General features: G+C 37.2%; 1 protein-coding gene across 2 annotated transcripts; it reads left to right on the top strand.

Moving 5' to 3' along the window:
• Positions 1-4,552: 4,552 nt before the first annotated feature.
• On the top strand, positions 4,553-27,321 carry LOC306996622 (BICD family-like cargo adapter 1). Of its 2 annotated transcripts, none has more exons than XM_079609344.1 (10): positions 4,553-4,914; positions 5,618-5,833; positions 9,498-9,614; positions 10,018-10,164; positions 10,602-10,781; positions 16,708-16,857; positions 18,181-18,258; positions 25,220-25,320; positions 25,446-25,566; positions 25,788-27,321. In XM_079609344.1, exons 1-10 carry the CDS (start codon positions 4,699-4,701, stop codon positions 25,977-25,979), a joined length of 1,518 nt encoding a protein of 505 aa, XP_079465470.1. In that variant the 5' UTR covers positions 4,553-4,698; the 3' UTR covers positions 25,980-27,321. The 2 variants fall into 2 exon arrangements, with proteins under 2 accessions (XP_079465470.1, XP_079465469.1); XM_079609343.1 differs by having other exon boundaries at positions 16,705-16,857.

Raw genomic sequence — 27,321 nt, 5'->3', positions numbered from 1 at the left:
ACACATTCTAGCAGCAAAAACCCAGATTGGGTCAGGCCAATCACGTCGTGTATAGAGCATGCGGGGCGGGCTTAACATATGACGACAGAGTTGCGACGGCTGGCATAGGCACTTGTAAACAAAGAATGGCGGCAGCAGCTGTCGAACAGCAGTCTTTCGAATCGGCTTTGGCCGCGACTCTGGAGGACTTGGAGTTAAGTTTCTCTTTAAGAAAAGAGCAAAAAACGGCACTTAAATCATTTTTAAAAAAGGAAGATGTGTTCGGAGTTTTGCCGACTGGATACGGAAAAAGTTTAATATACCAATTAGCTCCGCTGGTGGGAAAACGTCACCTTCTTCGTTGCTCTGATTGGTTGTAGCGCTATCCTATTGCGTGCAGAGGGATTTTGAGAGACAGCCGTTTATCCCGCCTCTCGGAGTAAGCCTAGTCTATGGAGAGTGTCCAGACTAAACATCTTGATGTAAGTCTGGCTGGCCAGGCTATTATTTATGTGCATTTCTCTCTAAAAGAGAAATGCCGTTCACACGGAGATGGCGATCGTCAACTTCATCTTTGCAGCCGAGCCTACACTTTTAGAGAAAACACTTGTTTATTAATAAAAATCAATACACGTGTCACCGGATTTACAGATGCACGCACACATATTTCGAAATAACGAGATATTGTGTTGAAATAACATTATTATTAATAATAGCCTACATCTTTTAGAATAGGCCTATTTGATTGAATGTTGAATGTTGCGCTTGTTCAATTTAATAAAATTAAAACTTTAATTGTGATCAATAACATAACTGAATATTAAATATTTAGTGACCAAGTTTTGCGCAGCTCCCCGTCAATGATCTAGCAGCACCCACTCAGCACATGCTGTCCCTGCAGAGAAGGTACGTAGGCAGTGTATTTTTTATTTTTTTTCGTTACCTCCAACCCCTGTTTTGAGTCGCCGGATCCCCCTCTGCGCTCCGGGATCTCCCACTTTACAAATTAAGCACTGCACGGAAGTGAATCGCCATCATTAAGAAATGAGATCGCATTTATGTTTGAATCGAGATCGTGATTTTTTTTCTTCGATTAATCGTGCAGCCCTAGTAGTGACACAGGTTGGCATTATCAGCATTGGCTGCGGCTGATAAGAAAAGGAGCGTTTCATTCATTCAACGGGGACTGAATGGGAAAATGTGTCGTTTTATGTTTCAATATTGCACAATAGGCAAAGTGTCTGGCAGTATGTTTTGAATAAAAATTGAAAAGCGGACAAAAAAAACTAGTTGTGTTTTTTTTTGTGACTCCTGGAGGTTTAGCTGGTGCTATCGACCCAGAGCTTATTTGAAAGAGACTAAGTTCATCACTAACCCCTTTAGGACTATAAAGTGTGTTAGGTCAGTCAGATAACAGCACAGAATTCATGGCAGGGGATTTTCTGTCACTGCTAAACATGAACTGCATTATGCTCGAGACTAAAGAAACATTTACACCCATCAAAGTTAAGCTTCTGGGAGAACCCTGTTTGAATGGCAAGATGGCTCTCGGAGAGCAAAGGTTGTGGACGACTGCTGTAATGATAAGAGATGCTACAATAGTTGAATATGAAGCAAACCCCAAAGTTAGAAAACATAACTTTTCCAAACTACTTGTTTCCATATGTTACACACAACAAACTTTACAAAAAGAAATTGAATAATGTGAAAAATGACTTTTTCAAAAACAGCCCTGCTTGCTTAGTCTATTATTCAGCCAGAGAAAAAACACTTATGCACAACCTGTTGTTTAACTCGTCAGAAAGTGTGTTGCTGAACACTAGACTAGACAGACACCGATATGTATTCTCTCTGCCAAAAGGGGAGCATGGGGACGTTTGAACATCTTCAGTTTTCAGACAGAGAGAGATGAATGGATTCTAGCCAATCTTACAGAATGTGTGACATACCACAGACTTTCACAGAAGCTATCAGTTTAAATAAATCCCAGATGTGGGCTTAGGTCATGAAAGAGGTAACACACATTTACTTTAACCACACTACCCGAGGGGAAACCTGCAGTGTGGGGTAGATGGGTCGAAGACATACAAGGCCAGATATGTTGCTAAAGGTTATAGCCAAGTGATGGGAGTAGAACACAAAGAGTCGTTCTCACCAACAGCAATTATATCACTTTAATACGAGCCTTGATACAAATGCACAATATGATCCCGACCACCAGATGGATGTATAAACAGCCTACTCGCATGCTCCAACTGACTGATATCTACCAGGAAGAGCCGGACGGATTTGAGTTGAAGACATTGACATTGGGAAAAAAACTAGTTAAGTGGTTTAACACAGTCATGTAGCAACTGGAACAAGAGAGTGTTTCTGATAATCTGATAATCAGGATCTCCACCATTGGTGTAATGGCTTTGCTCACATTGTGTTGATCTGGGTTTACAATCTGACCATTTGAAATGTACACAAATACCAACAAAACTATCGAAGACCACCTCACTCTTTTAGAAATGTGCAATAAAAAAAAGTGAAATAAACCATAAATGCTTATAATAATAATATCAGAAGAGTTTTGCTCTTAGTGGGGTTTTCTTTTCTTTTTTTTCCAAGAAGATACTATCACATTTATAATGCGCAGTGACCTTTAGACCTCAAATTATATTACAGGTCTGAGGGGATTTTGAACATTTTTAATATCCATTTTTGCCATTTTGTTTTCAAAAGGGAGCAAACAGCAGTGGATTTTATTTCATATTTTGTTCACTTTTTTTACCAAGAGGTCTAACAATTACTAACCACTGAGGTGTTGATCATATTAAAGTAAAAATTAAAGTTGCAATATTTTCAGTGTTTGTATTACTTTTGTTATATTATGTGGATCATTGAAAGGGTATATAAATATATATAAGCTTGTTGATTGCTTTATTTACTGCTATTTTATTGTACAGCAGTGGCAAAAAGTAGTTATTTTGTATTTCGCAAAGTTTCCTGCCTCAGTATTTGTAGATTATTTTTTCATGTTGAAAAAAAAGATAAATATTTCATATGTTTTAAAGGCTTCTATTAGCAAACACATTCAATATAAGAGTCAATATTTACAGTGTTGAGCCTCTTCAATTCACTCTGGCATGCTGGATATCAGCTTCTGGGCCAAATCATGACTGGTGGCCATCCATGGCCTTGTTAGGGCTTGGTTTTGGTGATATTAAGCTTTTTGCATTTATTTAAAATGCATCTGATCACTCTGCACAATATTCTAGAAAAAATGTGTATCAAAACCACACCTGAAGCAGAAACCTATGTGAAACACAAAGTTAATTTCACTGCCAATACTTCTGGCCACGGCTGTAGTTCACGTAGTCCAGTGGGATACTTCAAATTCAAGTTAAATCTCTTGTTTGAGCCCTTTGTCTTGGACAGTATGACATTTACCTCATTTCATTCAAGGATTAAATCCTAAACATATACCTTTCTCATTTAGGGTTATTCTTGTTGCAGTATTAATGAATGTAAATTAGTAAATACATAAAAGTCTAATTTGTTTTGGTCCCAGTGCCTCAGTTACACCAGTAAGATGATTGGCCATGTACAGGAACATTCAAACTAAAAAAACATATCTTCTTGAGATGTACTGTTTTCGTTTGGTACTTATTCTTGTATTTTATGTTAGAATGTGAGAACAAGTCGTGTTAAACATCAGTAGACTACTGTATTAATTATCCATTTATTATCTTGTTTTAAATAGAACACACATTTGTTTGGCCAAGCAGTGTTGTATATCCTATATAATTACATATTAATCATTCACAGTATGTGAATATATAGTGTATCATATAAATATATACTATAACCTTGTGTTGTGTTGAGGTAGGAAAAAAGAAAGAAAGAAAGAACTTATGTCTCATACTGTAAGGGCACACCATAAATTGCAGGGAAAAAACAAACAAACATGAGATCACTTTGGTATTAAATTCCAGACTACTGTAGTCAGCTGTTGCATTGATAATCTAAATATCATTTTGAGTAGAATATGGGTGGAGTGAGTCCTCCTGTTTCCACTTCTCTACACAGCCAGCACTCCACAAGGGGCTTTAAACTTTGGTGGAATAAGTCCCGTGCCCTTTTGGAGTTCCCCAACCCCTTTAGTTCAAGAGTTGAAAACCATTTGAAAAACATGTTTTAAATTTATTTGCAATAGCCTAAATATCGTAAAACTCAGTGTGTGTTTTATTTTATTGATTCGTATGCAAATCCGTTTAATTTTTGTGAAAGGTATTACCGGTACATTTATTTGTGCATCTGCTTTTAGATATTTGTGATGTGAAATGCATCTACTTGTAAAAATAATAATCCCATATGCTAATTTCGTTTTTTTTCTCCGCGTAAATGCCTTGCATCTAAACTATCTAAGGTCTTTTTGCATGTTGTAGGCCTGAATGTGATGTTCTCAAAAAGTATTACTATAATATTTAGTAATGCAATAGTATAGTAGATACATTTGTTTAAGAAAAAGAATAGGTGACGAGTCACCTGTCCTGAAACTAACCCGCAAGCCCAACCCACACACGACGACACCAGTTCCTTTCCATCATCCGCCTTCGAGAAAACCATGAGCAGACTGGGACTATTACACAGAAGCACACACGCATGGAGCGTTTTCACTCATAATACACACGCCATGAGTCGGGGAGAAGAGCTGTAAAACAAATACATAAGATGGAAGTGGAGGAAGACTTCTACTCGTACGAGTTCAGCAATGGTGCTGGTGGTCTGCCGGTGTATAAGGACCGTGAGGAGTTGTTCGAGGCTCTTCGGCAGAAGGAGGATGAAGTTCTTCTGGCTGCTCAGGTGGGGAATGCTCTGCTCATAGAGAACAGAAAGCTGAAAGAAGACAGAGACACACTTCAGGACAAATACATGCAGCAGCTGGAGGTGAGACTCGAGACAAGTTTCCATTTCTCTGCAGCTTAATAATAACCGCACGGTAGCTATAGAGAGTCGTCATAATTTCCGTTTTTTGTTTGTCAAGTCAAGTCACCTTTAATAGTGCTTTTTACAACACAGATTGTTTCAAAGCAGCTTAACAGTGATAGCCTAACAGGAAAATGTTATGCAACAAAGTTTGTTTTTGATAGCCGACACTTTAGTCTTCTAGGTTTCTGTTTTATATAAAATGTAATAATATTCATGTGTCCACCACTTTCATGTCTCTAGATCTACTGTACATAGTATGTCTATATTAAAATTCTGTTATATTTTACTCACCCTCGTGTCTTTCCTAACTCGTATGACTTTTTTAGCTGTAGAAATCAAAACAAGATGTTTAAAAATATATAATTTGCTCTCATTGTATGGATAAAAAGCACTGAGACGTTTTTCACAATATAGCCTATGTTGTGTTACACAGAAGAAAGAAAGTCATACAGGTTTGGAACGACATGAGGGTAAAAGTTTGGAAGACTGTCAGTGTAAGTTTACTACCGTCTACCGGTACTAAAAATAAAGATGCCCATAGGCATAGTTTTGTGTCGCTGTAGGATCCACTATTAATGTAAAGTTAAGCCGTGTTGTTTTTATAACTGTAGTGTGATATCTCGGGTTAAAATGCAGTGAAGCTGTTGTGGTTGCACCTCAGGAGCTCCAGCAGGGCAGGTACGAGCTGCGAGTGAAGCTGGATATCTGTCAGGCTCAGTGGGAGAGTCAGGCGTCTGAGCTGGAGCGAGATGTGCAGGAGCTGCAGGCGCAGGTGGACACACTGAACCAGACTCTGAGTGAGGCTGAGAGTGAGAAGACCAGACTGAAGCATGAGCACAGCGAGCAGAGCCAGAGACTCAGAGAACAGCTGCAGACGGTCAGTGACACACATCACACCGCTTTTACTCGTCTTTTCAAGCATCACTTTTACTCATATTTTGGTTAGTGATCTGAACAAACATCAACCCCGAGTATTAATCCTTGGTGTATCGTTGGAACTACTGGCATGAAGTGACACCTCAAGTAGTGCAGCAGTTAAAAAATAATAACACTGTGTCAAATCAAAATCATTGTAACCTTCTCTCTCATATATGTAGTGATCATAGTGATAAGCCAGTTTTCATGATATGATCATTAAAGGCTGGTGCATTTGTTGCTTTTCCAGTGGAAAGAGAGAATGTGCTTCAAAACCTGACGTAATATACAGTACGCACAACATATGTAGGGGTCATAAAAAAGACGATAACGATTAGAAGGCCAACAGATACTGTCTCTCACTCAGAAGAAGATGACGTCACACTGTTCCCTGCACAGATATGAAATGGTAAAATGAGCCATTCGCACATTTCAAGTGCTAAGCCTGCAATATTTGCTTTAAGTAAGTCTATATAGCACTTAACAAACAATTAAAAACTCATTCATCCCAGTGTCTGTAAAGATGTTAAATAGTGGTGCTATGGAGTTGTAATTTATGATTTTTTTTATTTTTATTTATTTATCACTATTATTGTTGTCTAGTTTGTCGATTTGTTGTATGTCTGTACTGAATGCAGCATGGGTGATGGCCCAAGACAAATTTCCCTTCTTGGGATAATAAAGTTTTACCTTACCTTACCTTACCTTACCTTACAATGAACAGCATTTGTTAATCTTAGTTCATGTTAATTTCAACATATAATAATACATTTTAAATTAAAATATTGTATCTGATAACATTAATGCTCTGTGAATTGTATTTTGTATTAACTAACATTAACAAAGATTAATAAATGCTGTAAAAAATATATTTATCAATGTTAGTTCATGTTGAATAAAGCATTTACTAATGTTAACAAATGGGACATTACTGTAAAGTGTTACCAATCTATAAAAAACAAAGTGGTGTCATCTTGTAGAGTGGGTCAACATGTGACAAGAAAGAGTGGATCATCACAGTATTTGTCTCTGTGATTGTGGAAGTGCTGTTTTGTTGCATTCCTGTTTTCTTTTATCATCCTTTCCATATGAGCTAAAGCACAGCAACATCTGACTCATATGCCAAAGATAATAGTATGAAACTCATAAAAACACATTTCAGCCCAAAAGAGAAAAACAAGAAAACATATTTTGCATAAAGAAAATGAAACATATTTTAGGACAATTCATATTTCCCCCCACTATTATGTTATTTCTTTTATAATAATTTAGTTTAATAATTTATTATTCATAAGGGTTATTCTCATTACCATAATACTGTAATGTTTTACATTATTATAGTAAAATAAAGATTTTTTGGACTTGGACAAGAAAAAAGCAACAACACAAACCAATTTACCGTATAGATATAATCTATATTTAGATCACCTGCTCCTGTTGACTCATTCACACACGTTGCTCTCACATTGGGCTGATATCTAATCTCACCGGTTTGTTATGCTCAAGGTCAAGCTTTACACATGTTTTATTATGTGTTTGTGCACTTGCCAGGATTCCCAGTTCAAACTCATGAGCTCATTTAGAAAGCTGTTTAATCACAGTTTTGTATTACAGACATGCCAAAACACCAGGGCTGTATTCTGTTATGTGTGTGTGTAGTCATGTGTTTTACTGTAGTAATGGCTAACTCTTGCTGTTCCACTGGGTGGTCACTTATCCTCTCATTCTCCACATGACAGTCGACTGAAGTAGACGTCTTTGACAGTTTTTTTCCAAGAAGTCAAAGTTCAGGAAACACTGATGTTTACTGTATGCATCCTGTCTTGCTCTGAAGGAAGAGGAAGTATCTCTCACTCATTCCACTGCGGCTCCCACCGTCTATAACTGCGCTCGAACACTGTCTAGAGTGGAGTTATAGATAAGCGACTTTTATGGCTCGGTTGGAGATATGCTTTTGTCAGTTATGGTAAACAGACCTTGAATGGTGAGTATTTAAGCTATACTTTTTGAGACAAAAGTAAACTTGTGTGTCTGTCTGTGTGGACCAGTGTCCCCACAAAGACAGTGCAATATTAACGTAATATGCTTAATGAACATACTCAATAATGTCTTCATAAAAATTCAGAAAGTTTTTTGTGAGAGGGTTTAGATTAGGTTGGGTTAAATATGTGTATTTGAAAGTATTCCTAATACCTTCTGGTGTTACTGTTTATTACATACTCTTAGTACATGACTGTCTGTACAGTACAGAGGCGTACAGAAGCACTAGGAGAGTCTTATCAGGAGCATACTGGGTAATTCAGAGGAAATCTGCCTCCCCCGATTGTTTACAGAGAAGGCTCAAAACAAGCATTAGTTTTTCCAGGAAAGCTGTGCCTTCCTGTTGGAGAGAGTACACCTCTCAGGATGCTTCGAACACACACCATGCAGGAGTATCAGTTTGATTGTGTTGTTGTTTCTTATACAAGTGTATTTGTAAGAACATAAACCTGTTTTCTCTGCACACTTTGAATTCACCTTTAAATGTGTGTACTGGAAGTGGAGAGTTGTTGAGGTCACATGACTCTGATTCAGCTAATCAGTCAGTTTAATTGCATGATTTGTAAATCATTCACACTTGTGCTGTTCTCCAGTCACCTGACCACAGGGGACCAGTCTTACGTAATGCCACACCTACAAAAAAAAAAAAACACCATCAATGGAATTAAATTGGTTATGCAATGTTCTGACTTAAGAAAATAAAGTCTTGAGTAGGGAGCCTCCAAATTCATGCACTGAATTTAACAATATACACAAAGTTGCTTTCAGAGTTGTGCGCAACATTAAGTTGTTCCCTGATTTTTCTTTTTTTTTTCTTTTTATTCTTTGATCAATTTCACTCTTTTGACCACATTTGAAAAAAAAAAACACTGCTCGACTGCTAGTAGTCCCTTGAGAAAAGCCTGCGATGCAATCTGATTAGGAATACATTGAGATGTATTGGCTTGGAGACGCCACAGGAGGTTGATGCGCTTCGTCATGAATGCGGTCTGGCTGGGGGCGTCAGCTGGGGGGAGTTACTGAACGCTACAGGAGCGGGACTTGTGCTGGTTAACATAATGGCACGTTAGCTTTATCTTCAGTCCTGAATAGCCTTTCCCTCAAGGGACCACTAACCTTGTGCCGGTTGGTAGTTGAGTCTCATTGAACCAGGACCTCTTGCCACCCCCCATATGCTGTTGGGCGTGGGGTCATTCCCCGCCCCGTCCCATACACACTCACAGGACGATGATGATGCCACCGCCAAGGCCGAGATGCCAAGCTGCATCTGTCATGTGTCTCTTTGATCTGTTCTGAGCGTGTGTGATGAGAGCTGAGGGCTGTCCAGTTTTCTGCTGATTCAGGTCGGTCTCCACAGGCCTCCCATCGCCCAGTGCAGGCTTTTGTTCTGCTCTTATCAAGCGAACGTAACTCCTTTTCATTATGAAAATGGGACACATTCCTTAGTGGAAAAACACGGCTCTTTGTTTCTGTGGCTTTCTCTTCTTAATTGCGACTCTCCCGAATATGAACCCATTTGATTTGTGAACACTGCATGTATTTGAGAGTTTTGAGGTTGATAAGTGAGCTGTGTTGTGTTTGTTTAGGGAATGGAAGTGGAGCGAACCATGAGCAGCGAGCTTCAAAGACTAAAACAGGAAATGAGAGAAAGGGGGCATCCCAGACCCCAGGATGAAGAAATCATCAATGCTCTTAGAGAACAGGTGAGCAACGGTTCCATACGTGCACACTCAGATGTCTGTATGGCATTATATATGATACAAATATACTCCAAAAATAGTCCAGCACTGATTCTGCAGCTTTCCATGCATGCTTGTTTATTAAATATGATATAACAGTTCATTCCGGACCTCAGATTTGATTGGCTGAGAGACGTTTAAAGAGTGCTTTCACTGCTGTGTCACTCTGTTTGTCTTTGTGGCATTCTAGACTAGACCATGTGTGCAATTCTTTGGAGGGGATTCATTCAAGGATTATAATAACATGCAAACTCATGCTAAAGTGACAGTATCTTTAGCGTGAACGATTGTAGTATCTGCTAACTTTAAAGTTTAGAAAGTTGTGATAAATGTTTATGTGTGTGTGTGTGTGTGTGTGTGTGTTCAGGTAGCGCGGCTCACGCAACGGGAGCAAACACTTGAACAGCGCTTGAAGATGACTTGTCACGAGAATGAGGAACTTAAAGACAGTGTGTCCTCACTGCACAAACACCTGGATTTACAGGAACAACAGAGTCACGCACACATACAACAGGTTCGGTCACTCACACAACACACACTCACAGACAGGCTATGCTCAATCGAGCAGAATGCTTAATGGTAAATAATAAGGCGGGAAACTGTTGCCTGTAGATTATTGGAACAGGAATCTGGTGCTCTAGGATTTCAGTTCTTATAATAAGTTCTTATAATAGATGTGTTTTTACATGAATCAGAGAGGACAAACGTTCTCAAATGCTGATGTTCTGCCACAAGATGTCTGTGTGTGCACGAGGGGGAGAAATCAACCAGGGCTCAGGGCAAAAATCACACCAAATGTTTGTTTTATACAGTTAGGAAAAATATGCCCTTGTAAATGTTAAAAAAATTCACATCTAGGGTCAAATGTTGGCTCTTTCTAGAAGATAGCGTGCACAAATTTGTACATAACCTACATAACCTAGTAATAATGCATTTTCCCCTGTGTCCCAGCTGGCAGAGGCCTGGCGAGACGTGGATGGCGCTCGTTCCTGGGCACACGAGCTGCAATCTCAGGTAGAGGCGCTGCAGGAGGAAGTGGCCCTCCAGGAGAACAGTCACAATGACACTTCTTTACTGTCTGAGCTGGAAAACAATCTGGACACCGCAGACTGGAGCCGGGACAAAGAACAGGTGATACCCTGAACTGTTCTCACTGAAACCTGATAATGCCAGATTGTACCACACTCTACTTTCAAATAAATGTGTTACTGGAAATTTTTCGTGGGTCTGGTTAAAATGAATACACGTGCAAGGGACAGTGTAACAGGTCAACATTTCTATGGTCATCTTTTAACCACATTTAATCAGAGTTTAATTAGTCCAACAGGTTAACAACTATTCCATGTAGTCAAGTCTAGTCATCTTCATTTATATAGCACTTTTAACAATGTAGATTGTTTCAAAGCTGCTTTACAGAGATAAACGGATAATTTAAGGTAACAGATTGTTTTGGCTTTATATGGAAGCTTATGAGTAGCAATATTCAATTTGATATGTAATATGCAAAATGACAATTCAATATGTAAAATGGCAATGCATTTCTGTAATTACATTTACATTTTCCCATACATTTGTGCAACGTTTGGTGCAAAATGAAAATGAAAATGCAATTATATAATTTACATTTGCCATTTCATACACTAGGTTTAATATGTAAATTGAATACATATTTTAACGCTTTATAAGTTGCAAAATGAAAATGAAAATGTATTACAGAAATGATTAGATATGTGTAACATGTTCAAGCAACAACTGTTGCAAAATGATCATTCAAATGTTATTTTTCTCAATTGCATTTACACTCACAGTCAAGACACTTACGATTGCATTTTCATTCAATGTCCCGCAATGTATGTAGCAAAATTCAATGTGCACATTGAAAATGCATTCCGAGCAGATCACGTCTGTCTCCGCCCCCTCCCGCCATGTCAATCACTGCGTGAAGGCGGGGTTTCCCCACTCCCCTAGGCCTATCCGAAGACAATCGTTCTTTCACCACATTTAAGATGTCAGCAGCCAAACGGGTGTCAGCACCTGATAAGGCAGACAATTCTCCCAGACGTTCCAACAACGTATTTGTTCTATCACCTACATACGCGTAACAATCTTCGGAAATACTACCGTTTCTCTGTTCACGCTCCACTTCATCTGCTAGTGTATTTAACGCCCGTATTATCTCTGCCGCCGCCATGTTTCCAACATCTCAAAAAGCACGTTATGTTTACCTGTTGCCGTGCCCGTGCCCGTGCCCCGCCTTCACGCAGTGATTGACATGGCGGGAGGGGGCGGAGACAGACGTGATCTGCTCGGAATGCATTTTCAATGTGCACATTGAATTTTGCTACATACATTGCGGGACATTGAATGAAAATGCAATCGTAAGTGTCTTGACTGTGAGTGTAAATGCAATTGAGAAAAATAACATTTGAATGATCATTTTGCAACAGTTGTTGCTTGAACATGTTACACATATCTAATCATTTCTGTAATACATTTTCATTTTCATTTTGCAACTTATAAAGCGTTAAAATATGTATTCAATTTACATATTAAACCTAGTGTATGAAATGGCAAATGTAAATTATATAATTGCATTTTCATTTTCATTTTGCACCAAACGTTGCACAAATGTATGGGAAAATGTAAATGTAATTACAGAAATGCATTGCCATTTTACATATTGAATTGTCATTTTGCATATTACATATCAAATTGAATATTGCTACTCATAAGCTTCCATAGCTTTATAGCGGTTCTTGAATAATGTTATTTTTCAGCTAAAGTTAGTTTTGATTGATTCACTTTCGTCACACGGATCATTAGTTATTAAATTAGAGACCGCTAAGACGACATCGTTCTCTCTACACAGAATTTAAACGTGAACCTGTGAGAAACGCTGATGGCGCATTAAGAATGAATTCTATAGTTATGTGCATTTGAATATATGTGCGCAGGTTTGTAATTCCCTACAAACCAAGCCTTAAACTACTTGTCTGGCCTTAACATTTTGATACAGAATTTTATCACTTCGGGGTAGATACGCGAAACCGAAATTATCCCGACAACGCTTTATCTGTAGAGTGGTAAAGAGATCCTCCATAGGGAGAGGCTAGTTGGCACTTCAGCACTGCGTTGTCATCGGGTCTAGGCGAAGGTCCTTCGTCAGATCTGGATACGGCCTGGATCCGGCAGGCTGCGGGAAAACCTCGGGATAAACAAAGACACTAAAATTAGCGTAGATGCCATTCTTCTTATGATGTAACGAGTACATCAGGATTTAAGGGAAGTGTTCCCAGTTCCGGCTGTTCTAAACTATGCAGCCTAACATTGAGTTATAGAAGTCTATAATGTATTATGTGAATGCTAGGTCAAGAGATGTGTCTTTAATCTAGCTTTGAACTGACAGAGTGTGTCTGCTTCCCGGACAACGGTAGGAAGACTGTTCCAAAGTTTTGGTGCTAAATAGGGAAAGGATCTACCGCCAGCAGTCGATGTTGATATTCTAGGTATTATTAAAGGGATAGTTCACTTTGAAATAAAATTTTGGTATGTTTTAGCTTACCTGAAGTGCATCCAAGATGTAGGTGTCTTTGTCTCCGCAGTAGTTTCAATTTTGATATTTTTAGGTCAAACCGTTCTTCAGGTAAGCTAAAACATACCAAAATTTAATTACAAAGTGAACTATCCCTTTAACTGGCCGGAATTTTGAGATCGCTGTAAGACTGGAAAAACTGGTTGGAGAGATAGACTGGTCTATGAGACAAATTACCTTGCTGGAAATTAACATTTGACCTCCCCTATGCAGTCTCACTCCCTCTCACACCTAAAAACTCACACAAGAATATATATGTGGTTTAATGTGAATGACAGGATGATGATGATTATCATTGAGTATTATGTTTAGTATCATTTAAAATGTCTCAGAGTGAGTGGTACAAATGTCTCATTTCCGCGTTAAGAGCTCGCTAGAGTACTGCGGAGCTAAACCATTTAGTGCTTTGTAAGTAATCAGCAATATTTTAAAATTTATACAATGTTTAATAGGCAGCCAATGCAGTGTTGACAGAACGGGGCTAATATGGTCATACTTCCTGGTTCTGGTAAGAACTCGAGCTGCTGCGTTTTGAACTAGCTGTAGTTTGTTTATTAAGCATACAGGGCAACCACCCAGTAGAGCATTACAATAATCTAGCCTTGAGGTCATGAACGCATGAACTGCATATGCATGTGGCGTACTGCATAACTGCATATGAGCATATGGCGTAATTTAGATATATTTTCAAGATGGTAAAATGCGGTTTTACAGATACTAGACACGTGACTTTCAAATGAAAGATTGGTATCGAAGAGCACACCCAGGTTCCTAACCGACGACGAAGACTTAACAGAGCAGCCATCAAGTGTTAGACAGTATTCTAGGTTATTACGTGTGGAAGTTTTTTGTCCAATAATTAGAATCTCTGTTTTTTCAGAATTTAGTAGTAGGAAATTACTAGTCATCCAATTTTTTATATCAGCTATGCATTCCGTTAATTTTGTGAATTGGTAAGTTTCGGTTTTGAAGAAATATACAGCTGAGTATCATCGGCATAACAGTGAAAATGAATGCCATGCTTCCTAATGATATCTCCTAATAGTAGCATGTACAGAGTGAACAGCAGCGGTCCTAGTACTGAGCCTTGTGGTACGCCATACTGAACTTGTGATCGATAAGACATCTCTTCATTTACTGCTACAAACTGATAACGGTCAGATAAGTATGATTTAAACCGTGCTAGTGCAATTCCACTAATGCCAACATGGTTTTCTAAATCTAGTCTATTTAAAAGAATGTTGTGGTCAATGGTGTCAAATTCAGCACTAAGATCAAGTAATACTAATAGAGAGATACAACCACGATCAGATGATAAGAGCAAATCATTTGTGACTCTAACGAGAGCTGTCTCGGTACTATGATACGGTCTAAATCCGGACTGAAAATCCTCGCAGATATAATTTCTTTCTAGAAAAGAACACAGTTGTGAGGATACTGCTTTTTCTAATATCTTTGACAGAAAAGGCCGATTCGAGATCAGCCTGTAATTGACTAGTTTTGTAGGATCAAGTTGCTGTTTTTTAACAAGCGGTTTAATCACAGCTAGCTTAAAGGTTTTTGGTACGTATCCTAGAGACAAAGACGAATTAATGATATTAAGAAGAGGATCTATGACATCTGGAAGCATCTCTTTCAGTAGCTTAGTCGGTATAGGGTCTAACAACATCGATTTAGATGATTTGACGAGTTTGCAAAATTCTTCCTCTCCTATAGCAATGAATGAATCAAATTTTCCCTCAGAGAGACTACAATGCACTTCCTGATGCGATACTGTATTAGACGGTTGCAGTTATAATTTTGTCCCTGATATTATCGATCTTATAAGTGAAGAAGTTCATAAAGTCATTACTACTGTGTTGCTTGGAAACTTCTGGGCTTGAAGCTTTCTTTTTCATTAGTTTAGCCACTGTTTCAAATAAATACCTGGGATTATGTTTATTTTCTTCTGATAGGGTTGAGAAATAAGCAGATCTAGCAGCTTTTAAAGCCTCTCTGTAAGCAATCGAGCTCTCCTTCCATGAAATCCGAAATACCTCTAGTTTTGTTTTCTTCCAGTTGCGCTCCATTTTTCTAGCTGCTCTCTTAAAGGATTAGTTCACTTTTAAAATGAAAATTCTGTCATCATATACTCACCCTTAAGTTGTTTCAAACCTGTATGAATTTCTTTCCTCTGCTGAACACAAAGGAAGATATTTAGAAGAATGTCAGTAACCAGACAGTTTCTGGTTCCCATTGACTTCCATAGTATATTTTTTTCCTACTATGGAAGTCAATGGGAACCAGAAACTGTCTGGGTGTGCTCGTTGTGCCACGGCGTTGGACTATTTCCTTTAATCTTCTTTAAGCGCAACGGAGCAACTGTGTCTAAAGTGCTGGAAAAGAGAGAGTTAAAAGTTTCTTTTGCAATATCAAGTTCTTCTAAGTTACCTGGGATGCTGAGATGATGAAACTGATCAGGAAGATTATTGATAAAGCAATCTTTAGTGGCAGAAGTGATAGTTCTAACATATTTATAACACGGAGTCGGCTTTGCAGCCTTGGCTAAATGTAATTTACACGAGACTAGATAGTGATCTGAGATGTCATCGCTCTGCTGCAGTATTTCAACGGCATCAACATCTATTCCATGTGATAGTATTAGATCTAGAGTATGATTACGACAATGAGTCGGTCCTGACACGTGTTGTCTAACTCCAATTGAGTTTACAATGTCTTTAAATGCCAATCCTAATGCATCTTTTTCATTATCTATGTGTATATTAAAATCACCAACAATTAGTACTTTATCTGCAGCCAATACTAATAGAAAGTCCGCAAATTCTTTGATAAAGGTACCCTTGTGGCCTGTATACAGTAGCCAGGCCAGCACAAATCTCACACATGATTTATCGTTTACAATAGATATTGTTATATTAAGCACCAACACTTCAAAATAATACAATTTAAAACTAGACTTCTTAGTAATTCTGAAAATATTACTATAAATTACAGCAACACCTCCTTTGCCTTATGGACAAGGTTCATGTTTATAACCGTTATCTTGGGGGTTGACTCATTTAAAGTAATGTAATTGTTTGGTTTTAACCAGATTTCTGTCAAACAGCACATCTAGGTTATAATCTGACTCTGTAATCATATCATGTAGTCTATATATTGTCTGCCTCTAAAGCCGCTCACACACCGGAAAAGAAGCGGTTCAGCACATTCAGATGTGGTCTGGGATGGATTCTGACCACATTTAATGAAATATAATACTACTAATTTATTACATGGGTTGGGTGGTAGGGTGACCAGAGTTTTTCCAGAGACAGTCCCATATTTCAGCTCTATGTTTAGTGTCCGTATTTTTCTTTCCTAAATGTTATTTGCTAGGTGATCATAAAAGCGAGTAGTAGTCTTCTGTCACGTGAGAACAGCATAATTAAAGGTCGCCGATCTCATCTATCTACCCTTGCCCAGCAGGTCTCTCGGGACGTGCACTGCGTCCTGGAATTGCTTCAGCCTGTGGCCTACAGAACAGAGGCTGAGCAGAACTCAGATGACAGCCTGCAGGGCATGCTGGGACAGTTGAAACATGCAGCACAATGGATAGCACAGAGCGAGACACTACAGGTAAAGTTGTTTTGGAGCACACACTGTCACAAGCGTAACAGAAGCTGACATGTGATGTGCTGCATATAACATATCATCTTCCCTGGAGTATTTTGACATCTCGTACAGTCTTACATTTCAACAACAATAATTCACATTCACAAGCATATAGTAGTGGCCAAGAGTGATGTCCGGAGGTGATATTTGTTTTTAACGACCTTACAAGTTCGAGTAAATCATCAAAATATTTTATATATTTTAAAATACGAGGGAAGAACAAAACGTTAAACTTGGTTAAAAGGTATTTAAATTACTCCTTTTTTTTTTTTGAACAAAAGGTTAAGATGTCAAATTTCTTAGGCCTGAAAACCCCTTTTGGCCACTACTCCATATCTTCAAGTATATCTTCATTCAGACCATATCAGTTGTCTTTGATTTGTCCTCATGGCTTATAACAAGTTTTGTCATTGGGTAAATCTTACGTAACCTGTCAAGAACCTTCCCGGATCATATTCCTTGCATATTATAAAGGATTTTTTTTTTTTTTTTTACATTTGCTTAAAAAAGGGAAGCAGTTTGGACCCTGGTGTTTTTGGATTGTGATTTTCTTTCCAATGCAATTTTTTTTATATTTTTATCTAATTTTTACTGTAATGTGATTTTTTTTTTATTACATTAATGATCTATTAATAATTAATTCAGCATCAGTATGAACAGAATTACTAATTGTTGAATTACTAATTACAAATATTTGACAGAAAATGAACTAGTTTATGAATATAATGCAAAAAGTATTATGTTAATATAAAACATGCAACACATTTCTTTCTTTTGTTCTTTTAAAAAACAATTATTAGGAGGTAAAAAGTCACCTGGACCTGTTTTTGTGAGATTTGCCCATTATGAATGGAGAGGGGATCAGAATATATATTATTTACTGTTAATTTGCATCAGTAGTTGCTGAAGTGTGCAATGTTATTAATGGACCAAAAGTTTGGATGTTAAAAAACTTTCCACTATGCTATTGATGATATTATATTGCTAGTTTGGGTCAGTTGACTGGTTGAGTGTTGGTGTGTGTGTGCATTGAAGTAAGAGTTTGTTGCTCAGGTTGGGGTGTGTTCAGTTAAGGATCAACAAAGACACAAATGTAGCCAGAGGTAGAGACTGAGAGAGAGAAAGAGGGAGAGATGGAACAGAGGGCTGTTTATGTCTGCTACATGATACTGATGCTGAAGAGAGATACACCCTCCCATCAAGCCCTAACAAAGGCGACGCTTCACAAATTCTCCCAGGCTAACCCGCATGCAGTGCTTAACGCTCCAGTATCATTTGTGTCTGCAGGAGATGAGGAAGTCCATTGTGGGACCGGTGAGCGATCCTTGTGAGAATGTCATCCGGATACAGGAGCTCCAGGATCAGGTAACATTTATCCATGCATTCAAGCTTTCAGCCAATACCACTGTCACTGACCTGGGGTCAGTTTCTTAAAAATGGCTCCATTCTTTGGAAGGCCTGGCAAAGCCTGAGGAATGTGTTTTTTTTTTTACAAAGATTCACTGCTTTTCCTGCTGGGATTCTCAGCTGAATTAAGATATTTAACAAATGCAGTCAATTGGTGAAAGTGTTGCGAGTCTCCAATAGATATGCTTTTAGGAAGAGAAGAATATTACATGGCAAGACCTGTAAAACTGGTCCTCCCTCACTGACTCTTAGGCCCTGTTTACACGAGAACGCTCGTGGGTGAAAACGTAAAAATATTTTATCGGATGTGCCTTTCGTTTACACGGCGACGGCGTTTTTGGGGCTTAAAAACGCAAAAAAGTGAAACCACCCTCCAGAGTGGAAATCTTAAAAACGCTCCACCATCGCGTTCCCGTCTAAAGGGTAAAAACGCAAAAGTCTGCTAGACAGTGAAGGCGTCGCGTACGCGTTTACGTCACAGGCATGCGCCAGTACAGGAAAATAACAAAACATTATCAAACTAAAATATAGCATTAATTTCATTGACAAAAATAAAATACAAAATTCTGTCATTTCTGAGCGACACGCGAAGAGCACCGAGGGTTAAAGCAGCAGCTTTACCGTATTAAACATGAGAAAATGTGTCAGCGGCTCTTTCACTTTCAGTGCTTCACACGCCACCTAGCCGTCTGGAGTGCACACTACATCCAATTTCACACACTTTTGCGTCACCATATGCACGCAGATTTCCCCCCCATAACGCTCGTCTAAACGCAGAATAAAAAGTGATAACGCAACGCCACTTTTGCGTTTTCTCTTCAGATCGTTTTCCGTGTAAACATAGCCTTATTTGGGCCTTTCACACTTTTATTGGCTAAAGGTGAAATGTGTAATTTCTGGCAAAAATTATCAATTGCATAAGTAATAGTTGTCAAACACTTGCACCCCATCTAAATGACATGCTTCACCTTTAAACTCACCATTTACATAATCCTGGCTTATCTTGTTCTATGTTTTACACTGTTCATACTTTGCCCTAGGGTTAACGTCTGTCCTGGGTCAGCTGTTTTCAAGTTTTGGGTTAGCATTTTTTAATTTGCATATTTACAGTTGAGAAAATAATAATTTGAACCCCTGAAGATTTTGTAAGTTTGCCCACTTACAAAGAAATGTAGGGTCTATAATTTTTTATGGTATACTATATTTTAACGTATAGAGACAGAATATCAACCAAAAAATCCAGAAAAAAACACACATTATTTAAAGGTTATAAATTTATCAGCATTTGGTCGAGTGAAATAAGTATTTGATCCCCTACAGAACAGCAAGAATTCTGCCTCCCACAGATTAGTCCGGTCACTTTAAGAAAGTACTCCTCATGTCTGTTAGTTATGTGTATAAAAGACACCTGTCCACAGAATCTGTATCTTCCATTCCAACCTCTCCACCACCATGGGCAAGACCAAAGACCAGTCAAAGGACGTCAGGGACCAGAGATTGTAGATCTGCACAAGGCTGGTGTGGGCTACAAGACCATCAGCAAGAAGCTTGGTGAGAAGGAGACAACTGTTGGTGTGTATATTCGGAAATGGAAGAAATACAAAATAACCATCAATCACCCTCGGTCTGGAGCTCCATTCGAGATCTCGCCTCATGGGGTAAGGATAATCATGAGAAAGGTGAGAGATCAGCCCAGAACTACACAGGAGGAGCTTGTTAATGATCTCAAGGCAGTTGGGACCACAGTCACCAAGCAAACCATTACGCCAACACACTACACCGCAATGGATTGAAATCCTGCAGCACCCGCAAGGTCCCCCTGCTCAAGAAGGCACATGTTCAAGCCCATCTGAAGTTTACCAGTGAACATATAATGATTCAGAGAAGCCTTGGGAGAAAATGCTGTGGTCAGATTAGACCAAAATTGAGCTCTTTGGCATCAACTCAACTCGTCGTGTTTGGAGGAAGAGAAATTCTGCCTATGATCCCAAGAACACCGTCCCTACAGTCAAGCACGGCGGTGGAAACATTATGCTCTGGGGCTTTCTCTGCTGAGGGTTCAGGACAACTTCACTGTATTGAGGGGCCGATGGACGGTGCCATGTACCGTTAAATCTTGGACGAGAACCTCCTTCCTTCAGCCAGAACACTGAAGATGGGTCGTGGATGGGTCTTCCAGCATGACAATGGCCCAAAACACCCTTACGGAAAACAAAAATATATGGGAATATACTGCAAAATATAATGCAATGTATATTACATAATACATTTTCATATATGGGAAACTTGTCCTTGCATTGACCATTAATGAATATAACATATTTATAAATTAAGACAAAAATAGCATTACATGTAATATTCACAAAGCTTTATTCTTTATTGCACATACATGTTCCCATATAAATGTGAATGTATGTTCGCACACATTCACGGAATGAGTTGCAACAGATTTATAGTTCCCAGACTGACTTCTGAAAGGAGAGCAAATGTTAAAACTAAGTGTTATTTAATGTATTTTGCTCATTATTAATATAGGGGGAGATCAGTTAGTGTTTAATGTTGTATTATTTTTGAATTTAGAAGGTTTTCTGGTGTGTGTGAGTTGTTGGGGTCATAGTGCTGAAGAGCAGGTGAAAAAAAAATGCACTAAAATACATTTTATTTAAGTGCACTTAGTACACTTCCATAATACACTTCCATAATGTACGTAAAGTGCTCTATTTTCGACCCACTTATTTTGCACTTAATATACTAAAAGCTTATCTTAAGTACTGCTTAATATAAACTTAAGATCATCTTAGTGTACTAAATTGTGCTTTTTTGGGACACATTGAAGTTGAACTAAAGTGTATTTTTAATATACTATTTCATATTTGTAAAAAATGTATTTCGTTAACACTTTAAGTACAATTGAAACCATCTTTAAATACAATAATAAACTATTTAAATAATAATAATATATAATTATATAAAAATTATACTTATAATGTATTCCTAGATTTTAAAAAATGGACTAAAATACATTTTAAGTTCACTTAGTACACTTCTATAATACACTTCCGTAATGTACTTAAAGTGCTCTATTTTCGACCCACTTATTTTGCACTTAATATACTAAAAGCTTATCTTAAGTACTGCTTAATATAAACTTAAGATCATCTTAGTGTACTAAATTGTGCTTTTTTGGGACACATTGAAGATGACCTAAAGTGTATTTTTAATATACTATTTCATATTTTTTAAAAATGTATTTCGTTACCACTTTAAGTATAATTTAAACCATCTTTAAATACAATAATAAACTATTTAAATTATAATAATAATAATATGTAATTATATAAAAATTATACTTATAATGTATTCCTAGATTTTTTTAAAATGGACTAAAATACATTTTAAGTTCACTTAGTACACTTCTATAATACACTTCCGTAATGTACTTAAAGTGCTCTATTTTCGACCCACTTATTTTGCACTTAATATACTAAAAGCTTATCTTAAGTACTGCTTAATATAAACTTAAGATCATCTTAGTGTACTAAATTGTGCTTTTTTGGGACACATTGAAGATGACCTAAAGTGTATTTTTAATATACTATTTCATATTTTTTAAAAATGTATTTTGTTACCACTTTAAGTATAATTTAAACCATCTTTAAATACAATAATAAACTATTTAAATTATAATAATAATAATATGTAATTATATAAAAATTATACTTATAATGTATTCCTAGATTTTTTTTAAATGGACTAAAATACATTTTAAGTTCACTTAGTACACTTCTATAATACACTTCCGTAATGTACTTAAAGTGCTCTATTTTCGACCCACTTATTTTGCACTTAATATACTAAAAGCTTATCTTAAGTACTGCTTAATATAAACTTAAGATCATCTTAGTGTACTAAATTGTGCTTTTTTGGGACACATTGAAGATGAACTTAAATATGCTTTTAACATACTATTTCAGCTTTAATTTTATCTTTAGATTAAATCTTTAATACATTTTTAAATACACTTATAAATTATTTAAAATATACGAATATATCAACTTTGCTATACAAATCATATTTATGTATTGCTCACATATTTTTTTATATAGTAAATCATTTCAAATATGTTTTAATACTGTGAACAGTACCTTTATAAAACATTAAATATGTTAATGGTGTATTAAAACACACAGTAAAAAAATATTTGTATAAAACACACACACTTTGAAAGCTAGTAAACTTTAATGCATTACCCAGTGTACATCAGTACAGCAGCATATGTAAACTGTAAAAAAAAATATATACATTAACATAAAATACAGTGATTTGCAGAGGTATTATAAACAACAACAAAAAAAACTAACTTCAATAAACCTAACTAGTCAATAAAGTGCAGTCATTAATAGCTGCAAACAGTTACAGTACTGTTACTGATTGGTCTTTGAGTTTGCCTCATTGTTGCATTTCCTTCGAATCAGTGCTCGCACCTCAGACGTGTTGGAAATTGTTTGATCACAGTGTCTATGAAAGGGGAAAAAGATGAGTTTATTTTATATTAAAGCAAAATTAACCTCTGTTAAAAAAAAGTAACTTCCCTATCAAAAGTGAACTTGCACTGCTTCGATGATGCTATTGGGGAACAATGTCCTCTAGGCGCCTCTTTAATTCACCTGAGTCGCACTAGTCGTGTCATAGGCTGTCGCCAGTCAAATTCTATTGATGTGATTGTACAGCTTTTCAAACACCGGTTCACATGGAGGGTGTTCCTCATAGCGTCATCAATGCAGTGTCTCATTGCCTGTTCTCAGGGAACAGAGGTCGTAACCTAGACGTTTTTTTATTACAACACAGTACACTGTAAAAAAATTCTAACCTCTCCAAGTCAAAATTTTCTAGTGACTGGTCACATCTAAATTTTTTAATTGGCCCAAGTGCAATTCTTGTTGCAATAGTCTGTTAACATTGGCTCAATGAGAAATAATACGTCAGACTAATTGAAAAATTTTGATGTGACCAGTCACTAGAAAGTTTTGACTTGGGGATGTAATTTTTTTTACAGTGTATGATGTTTTGACATTTCCCTCTGTTGTACATACAAGGTGAAAAACACATACTGTTAAATGTATTATAAATGCATTAAAGTATATTTGTTTTGTACAAAAAACATTATTTTGGTTAAATACTCTAATACATGTAGGTGTGCTTGAGTTTTTGATAACTACTTGAAAATATGAAACATTTATAATGTAAATAATTATCTGAGTAAATATATATTACACATGCAGTACTGTTTTTGAACCAGGAGGCAGAGACAGATCCATGTGAAACAATTTATTAATAACGTAATAGTAAAAAGGGAACTCAAAACAGTAGCAAAGGCAGCAGGCAGAGTAGAAGTAAACCAGGCGTGAGTCTGGGGTTGGGAGCAAGCATGCAGGTCAGAGTCAGGCAGAAGTTCAGGGCTGGCGGAGAGTATCAGAGTCAGGTCACAGGCGGGGGTTCACAAGGCAGGCTGCACACAATCAAAGAGGTTAGTTCAAGTCCAGGATCAGTATATCAGAATAACAGAGGTATATCCAGAGAAGGCTCAGACATGTAACAAGGGAATGAGACAATACTTCGCAAAGAGCGCTGAATTAACAAGCTAGATATAGGCTTGAGCTCAGAGTTCATTACAGACAGGTGGAAGGTGATCAGAGCACCAATGATGCATACTAGGAGGCTAGTATGCAAAATTAGTATTCAGGGGAAGGGGCTCGAGACTGAGTACTGGGGATCTCACTAGATGCCGTAACAAGTACCATATCTGATCACATATACATCTATATATTATGAATGTATTACTGAATATAAAATCACATACATTATGATATATTAGTAAATATATTGTCACATATTTTTCACTATATGAAAAGCAGCATTTCCTTATATTAAAACAATACATTCTGCATATTTTCAAATATATGGTTAAACCATTTAATACATTGATCATTCATATATGGGAAATATATTTTCGTTCCTCAGAGTGGCTCAAGAAGAAGCACATTAAGGTCTCCAGACCTTACTCCTACTGCAAATTTGTGGAGGTTTGAAGAGCTGAAACTTTGAGTTGCAAAGCGACAGCCAAGAAACCTTAAGGATTTAGAGAGGATCTGTAAAGAGGAGTGGACCAAAATCCCTCCTGAGATGTGTGCAAACCTGGTGACCAACTACAAGAAACATCTTAGCTCTGTGCTTGCCAACAAGTACTAAATTATGTTTTGCTTGGGGATCAAATACTTATTTCACTTACTGAAATGCAAATAAATGTATAACCTATATATGTGTTTTTTTCTGGATTTTCTGGTTGATATTCTGTCTCTATCCGTTAAAACAAACCTACAATTAAAAAATATTGACCCTTCATTTCTTTTTAAGTGGGCAAACTTACAAAATCAGCAGGGGATCAAATAATCATGCTCCCCACTGTACAAGGTTATCAACATTGATTGGACATGTTTTTAACAGATGCTGAAAAACACACAGAAAAATTGTGTTTGTGTCACACAAACACAATTTTTCACAATGTTTTTCAAAATTTTTCAAAAATTTCACAATGTGTGAAAGTTTCTGCAACTGAAAGCTCCTCAATATTTCATGAGGCACACTCATAGTTTAAGAGCACTTGTCTGTTTTTTAACAACTCGCTTTTTTAAAACATTTTTTTCCCATCTGTACACAACCAGGACAAATATTTTAAATATTTATCATTACTTTAAAAACATCAGTGAGCTTAAGCTTAAATGCTTGAAATGAGTTTAGCAAGCTAGCAGAGCAAATACAGAACGTTTTATGTTTCTGTGTTCACTGAGAGACATTAAGGTCTTTATTAGTTGCATTAGACAGACATTTGCAAAACATATTAATCATAATTTCTCTCCAGAATGAGCGTCTGATGGCAGAAAACAGCGAGCTGAAGCTGCGACTCGTGGACGAGGAGGTAGTTCAGCAGGCCATGAAGGACCGAGACGATGCCATCGCTAAGTAAATATTACACACTTACTTGGTACTATGGTTCCTTAAATGAGAAAGTGAATATACATAATATAATTATAAAGTATAATAGAAAGGTGTGATTTTTAAGAAAGTGTTGATTTCCTCCCTGGCAGGAAGACAGCGATGGAAGCAGAGCTGCTGAGGACTAAGCATGATATGATGTGTTTAAACAACCAGCTCCTGGAAGCCATTCAGCGTAAACTCGAGCTGTCACAGGAGCTGGAGGCCTGGCAGGTAGGAGAACAACAAAAGTCCTCATGGATCTTCAGTTGTTAGGATTATGTCTCTGTCACCCCCTGCTGGTCACAGTGGAAGCATGCAGCTGTTTAATGTGCCATCATGGAACTGCCTTTGAGATTAAATGAATTAACTAGCTCATAGACCAATAACAGAATAGAAAAACAATAATATATATATATATTTTTTTTTTTGAACGATTGACGTGTACCCCTCAGGACGATATCCAGATTGTCATCAATCAGCAGCTGAGGAGCCAACAGCAGACAGAGCAGCAGCAGCTGCCCCAGAAGAGATCGACCGGACGTCTTTCTTTCCTGCGTAAGTCCAGACGGCCCTCGGCTGTGTCCGAGATCAGCCCAGAGCAGAACCTGTCCCACTGGAGAGACTGGCTCAGACTGAGCAAGTGAACCGGCTGCTGTGATCAATGCCAAAAACACATGCCAACCATGTTAGAAAACATTTTCTTGGAGAGAAGACCTGCTTTCACATGTGCAAAAACACGTGGGCACATGTGGAACACACACGTTGCACATGTGAAAACCATGTGATGGGATACTCGTGTGGTTTTGAAGGAAGTTTGGCTGAATCTCACAAAAATGCATTCCTCCCCAAACTCAAAAAATAAAAAGAAGTCATATTTTGTATGAAGATAATGCATCTTTTTAGAACCAGGTATTTATTTTTATTTTTTTTGCATTGACACATTTTGACAATCAAGCACATTTCCCTCTCAAAATTCTCATAAATGTAATGCATCCAGATGTTTTACTTATAATTTCATTATTTTAATTCCCAGTTTTGTCATACGTGGCCATGATTTTACTCTCTCAGTAAATGTAACATAAATACTGTGGTATATACAATGGTATATGAATATTTTTCGATTTCAAAATCCTTGTATTTTTGCATTACGCTAATAAGAATGAGATATTTTTTTGTGGTTGTAATCTTATTATTCCTAAAATGTCTTCTTTAAAAAAAAATCCTTATGCAAAATAGTATTTCTTTTTTCTTTCTATTGACTTTGGAGTGAAATTTGCTTTTAATGGTTTTTGTGAGATTTAATTGTATATTATGAGTATTTATACTTACTTTACAGTCATATGATTTTTTGTAGAAAATGTGTTTATTTAAATGGTACTATTAATTTACATGGTAATTTTTTGCTGCTGTCAAATCCTAAATGTAAGTTATGAGAGAATCAATGACATCATGCTGGTCATGATCTTGTTGGTTTGAATGGCATTTCACATAATACTATTATGATATAATAACATTACACAGAAAAAAACATGTACCTGAACTCCAAGTATGTGGGCATGAAAGTATGTTTCAGACTATAGTGAAATACTCAAAATGGTGCTTAAGATTTCAAAAACTGACATTGTTCACTGCAATAATGCTCTGTATCATATATGAAGAATCTGTAGCGCTCAAACTCGTGCCATTGTAATGATTTAAAGCCGGTTCACACCAAGAAAGATAACCATAAAGATAACTTGATTAGCATTCATCTGCTGGAAATCGTTCTGAAAGCGAGTCCAACGATATCATTTTGACTTAAGAACCATATCTTTATTAGTTATCGTCCTTGGTGTGATCGGCCCTATTCGATGGTCTTTGCTCTGGCACAGTTCTTCTGCTAGAAGTGTGTTATCATTCATGCATTTTTAAAGCTAGTTTTGTATGTAATTTATTTATTTTTCAATGTGACAGATTTGTACAATTAAATGTTTTATTATGAACGGT

Source organism: Phoxinus phoxinus (genome assembly GCF_949152265.1).
Source record: "Phoxinus phoxinus genome assembly, chromosome: 4".
Taxonomy (NCBI): domain Eukaryota; kingdom Metazoa; phylum Chordata; class Actinopteri; order Cypriniformes; family Leuciscidae; genus Phoxinus; species Phoxinus phoxinus.
This window is presented reverse-complemented; position numbering and strand designations above follow the sequence as displayed.

Coding starts and splice junctions, on each gene's coding strand:
- LOC306996622 (XM_079609343.1), top strand. CDS start 4,699: ATGGAAGTGGAGGAAGACTTCTACTCGTACGAGTTCAGCAATGGTGCT. Junction 5,834..9,497: donor TCAGAGAACAGCTGCAGACG/GTCAGTGACACA, acceptor GTGTTTGTTTAG/GGAATGGAAGTGGAGCGAAC. Junction 25,567..25,787: donor AGGAGCTGGAGGCCTGGCAG/GTAGGAGAACAA, acceptor TGTACCCCTCAG/GACGATATCCAGATTGTCAT.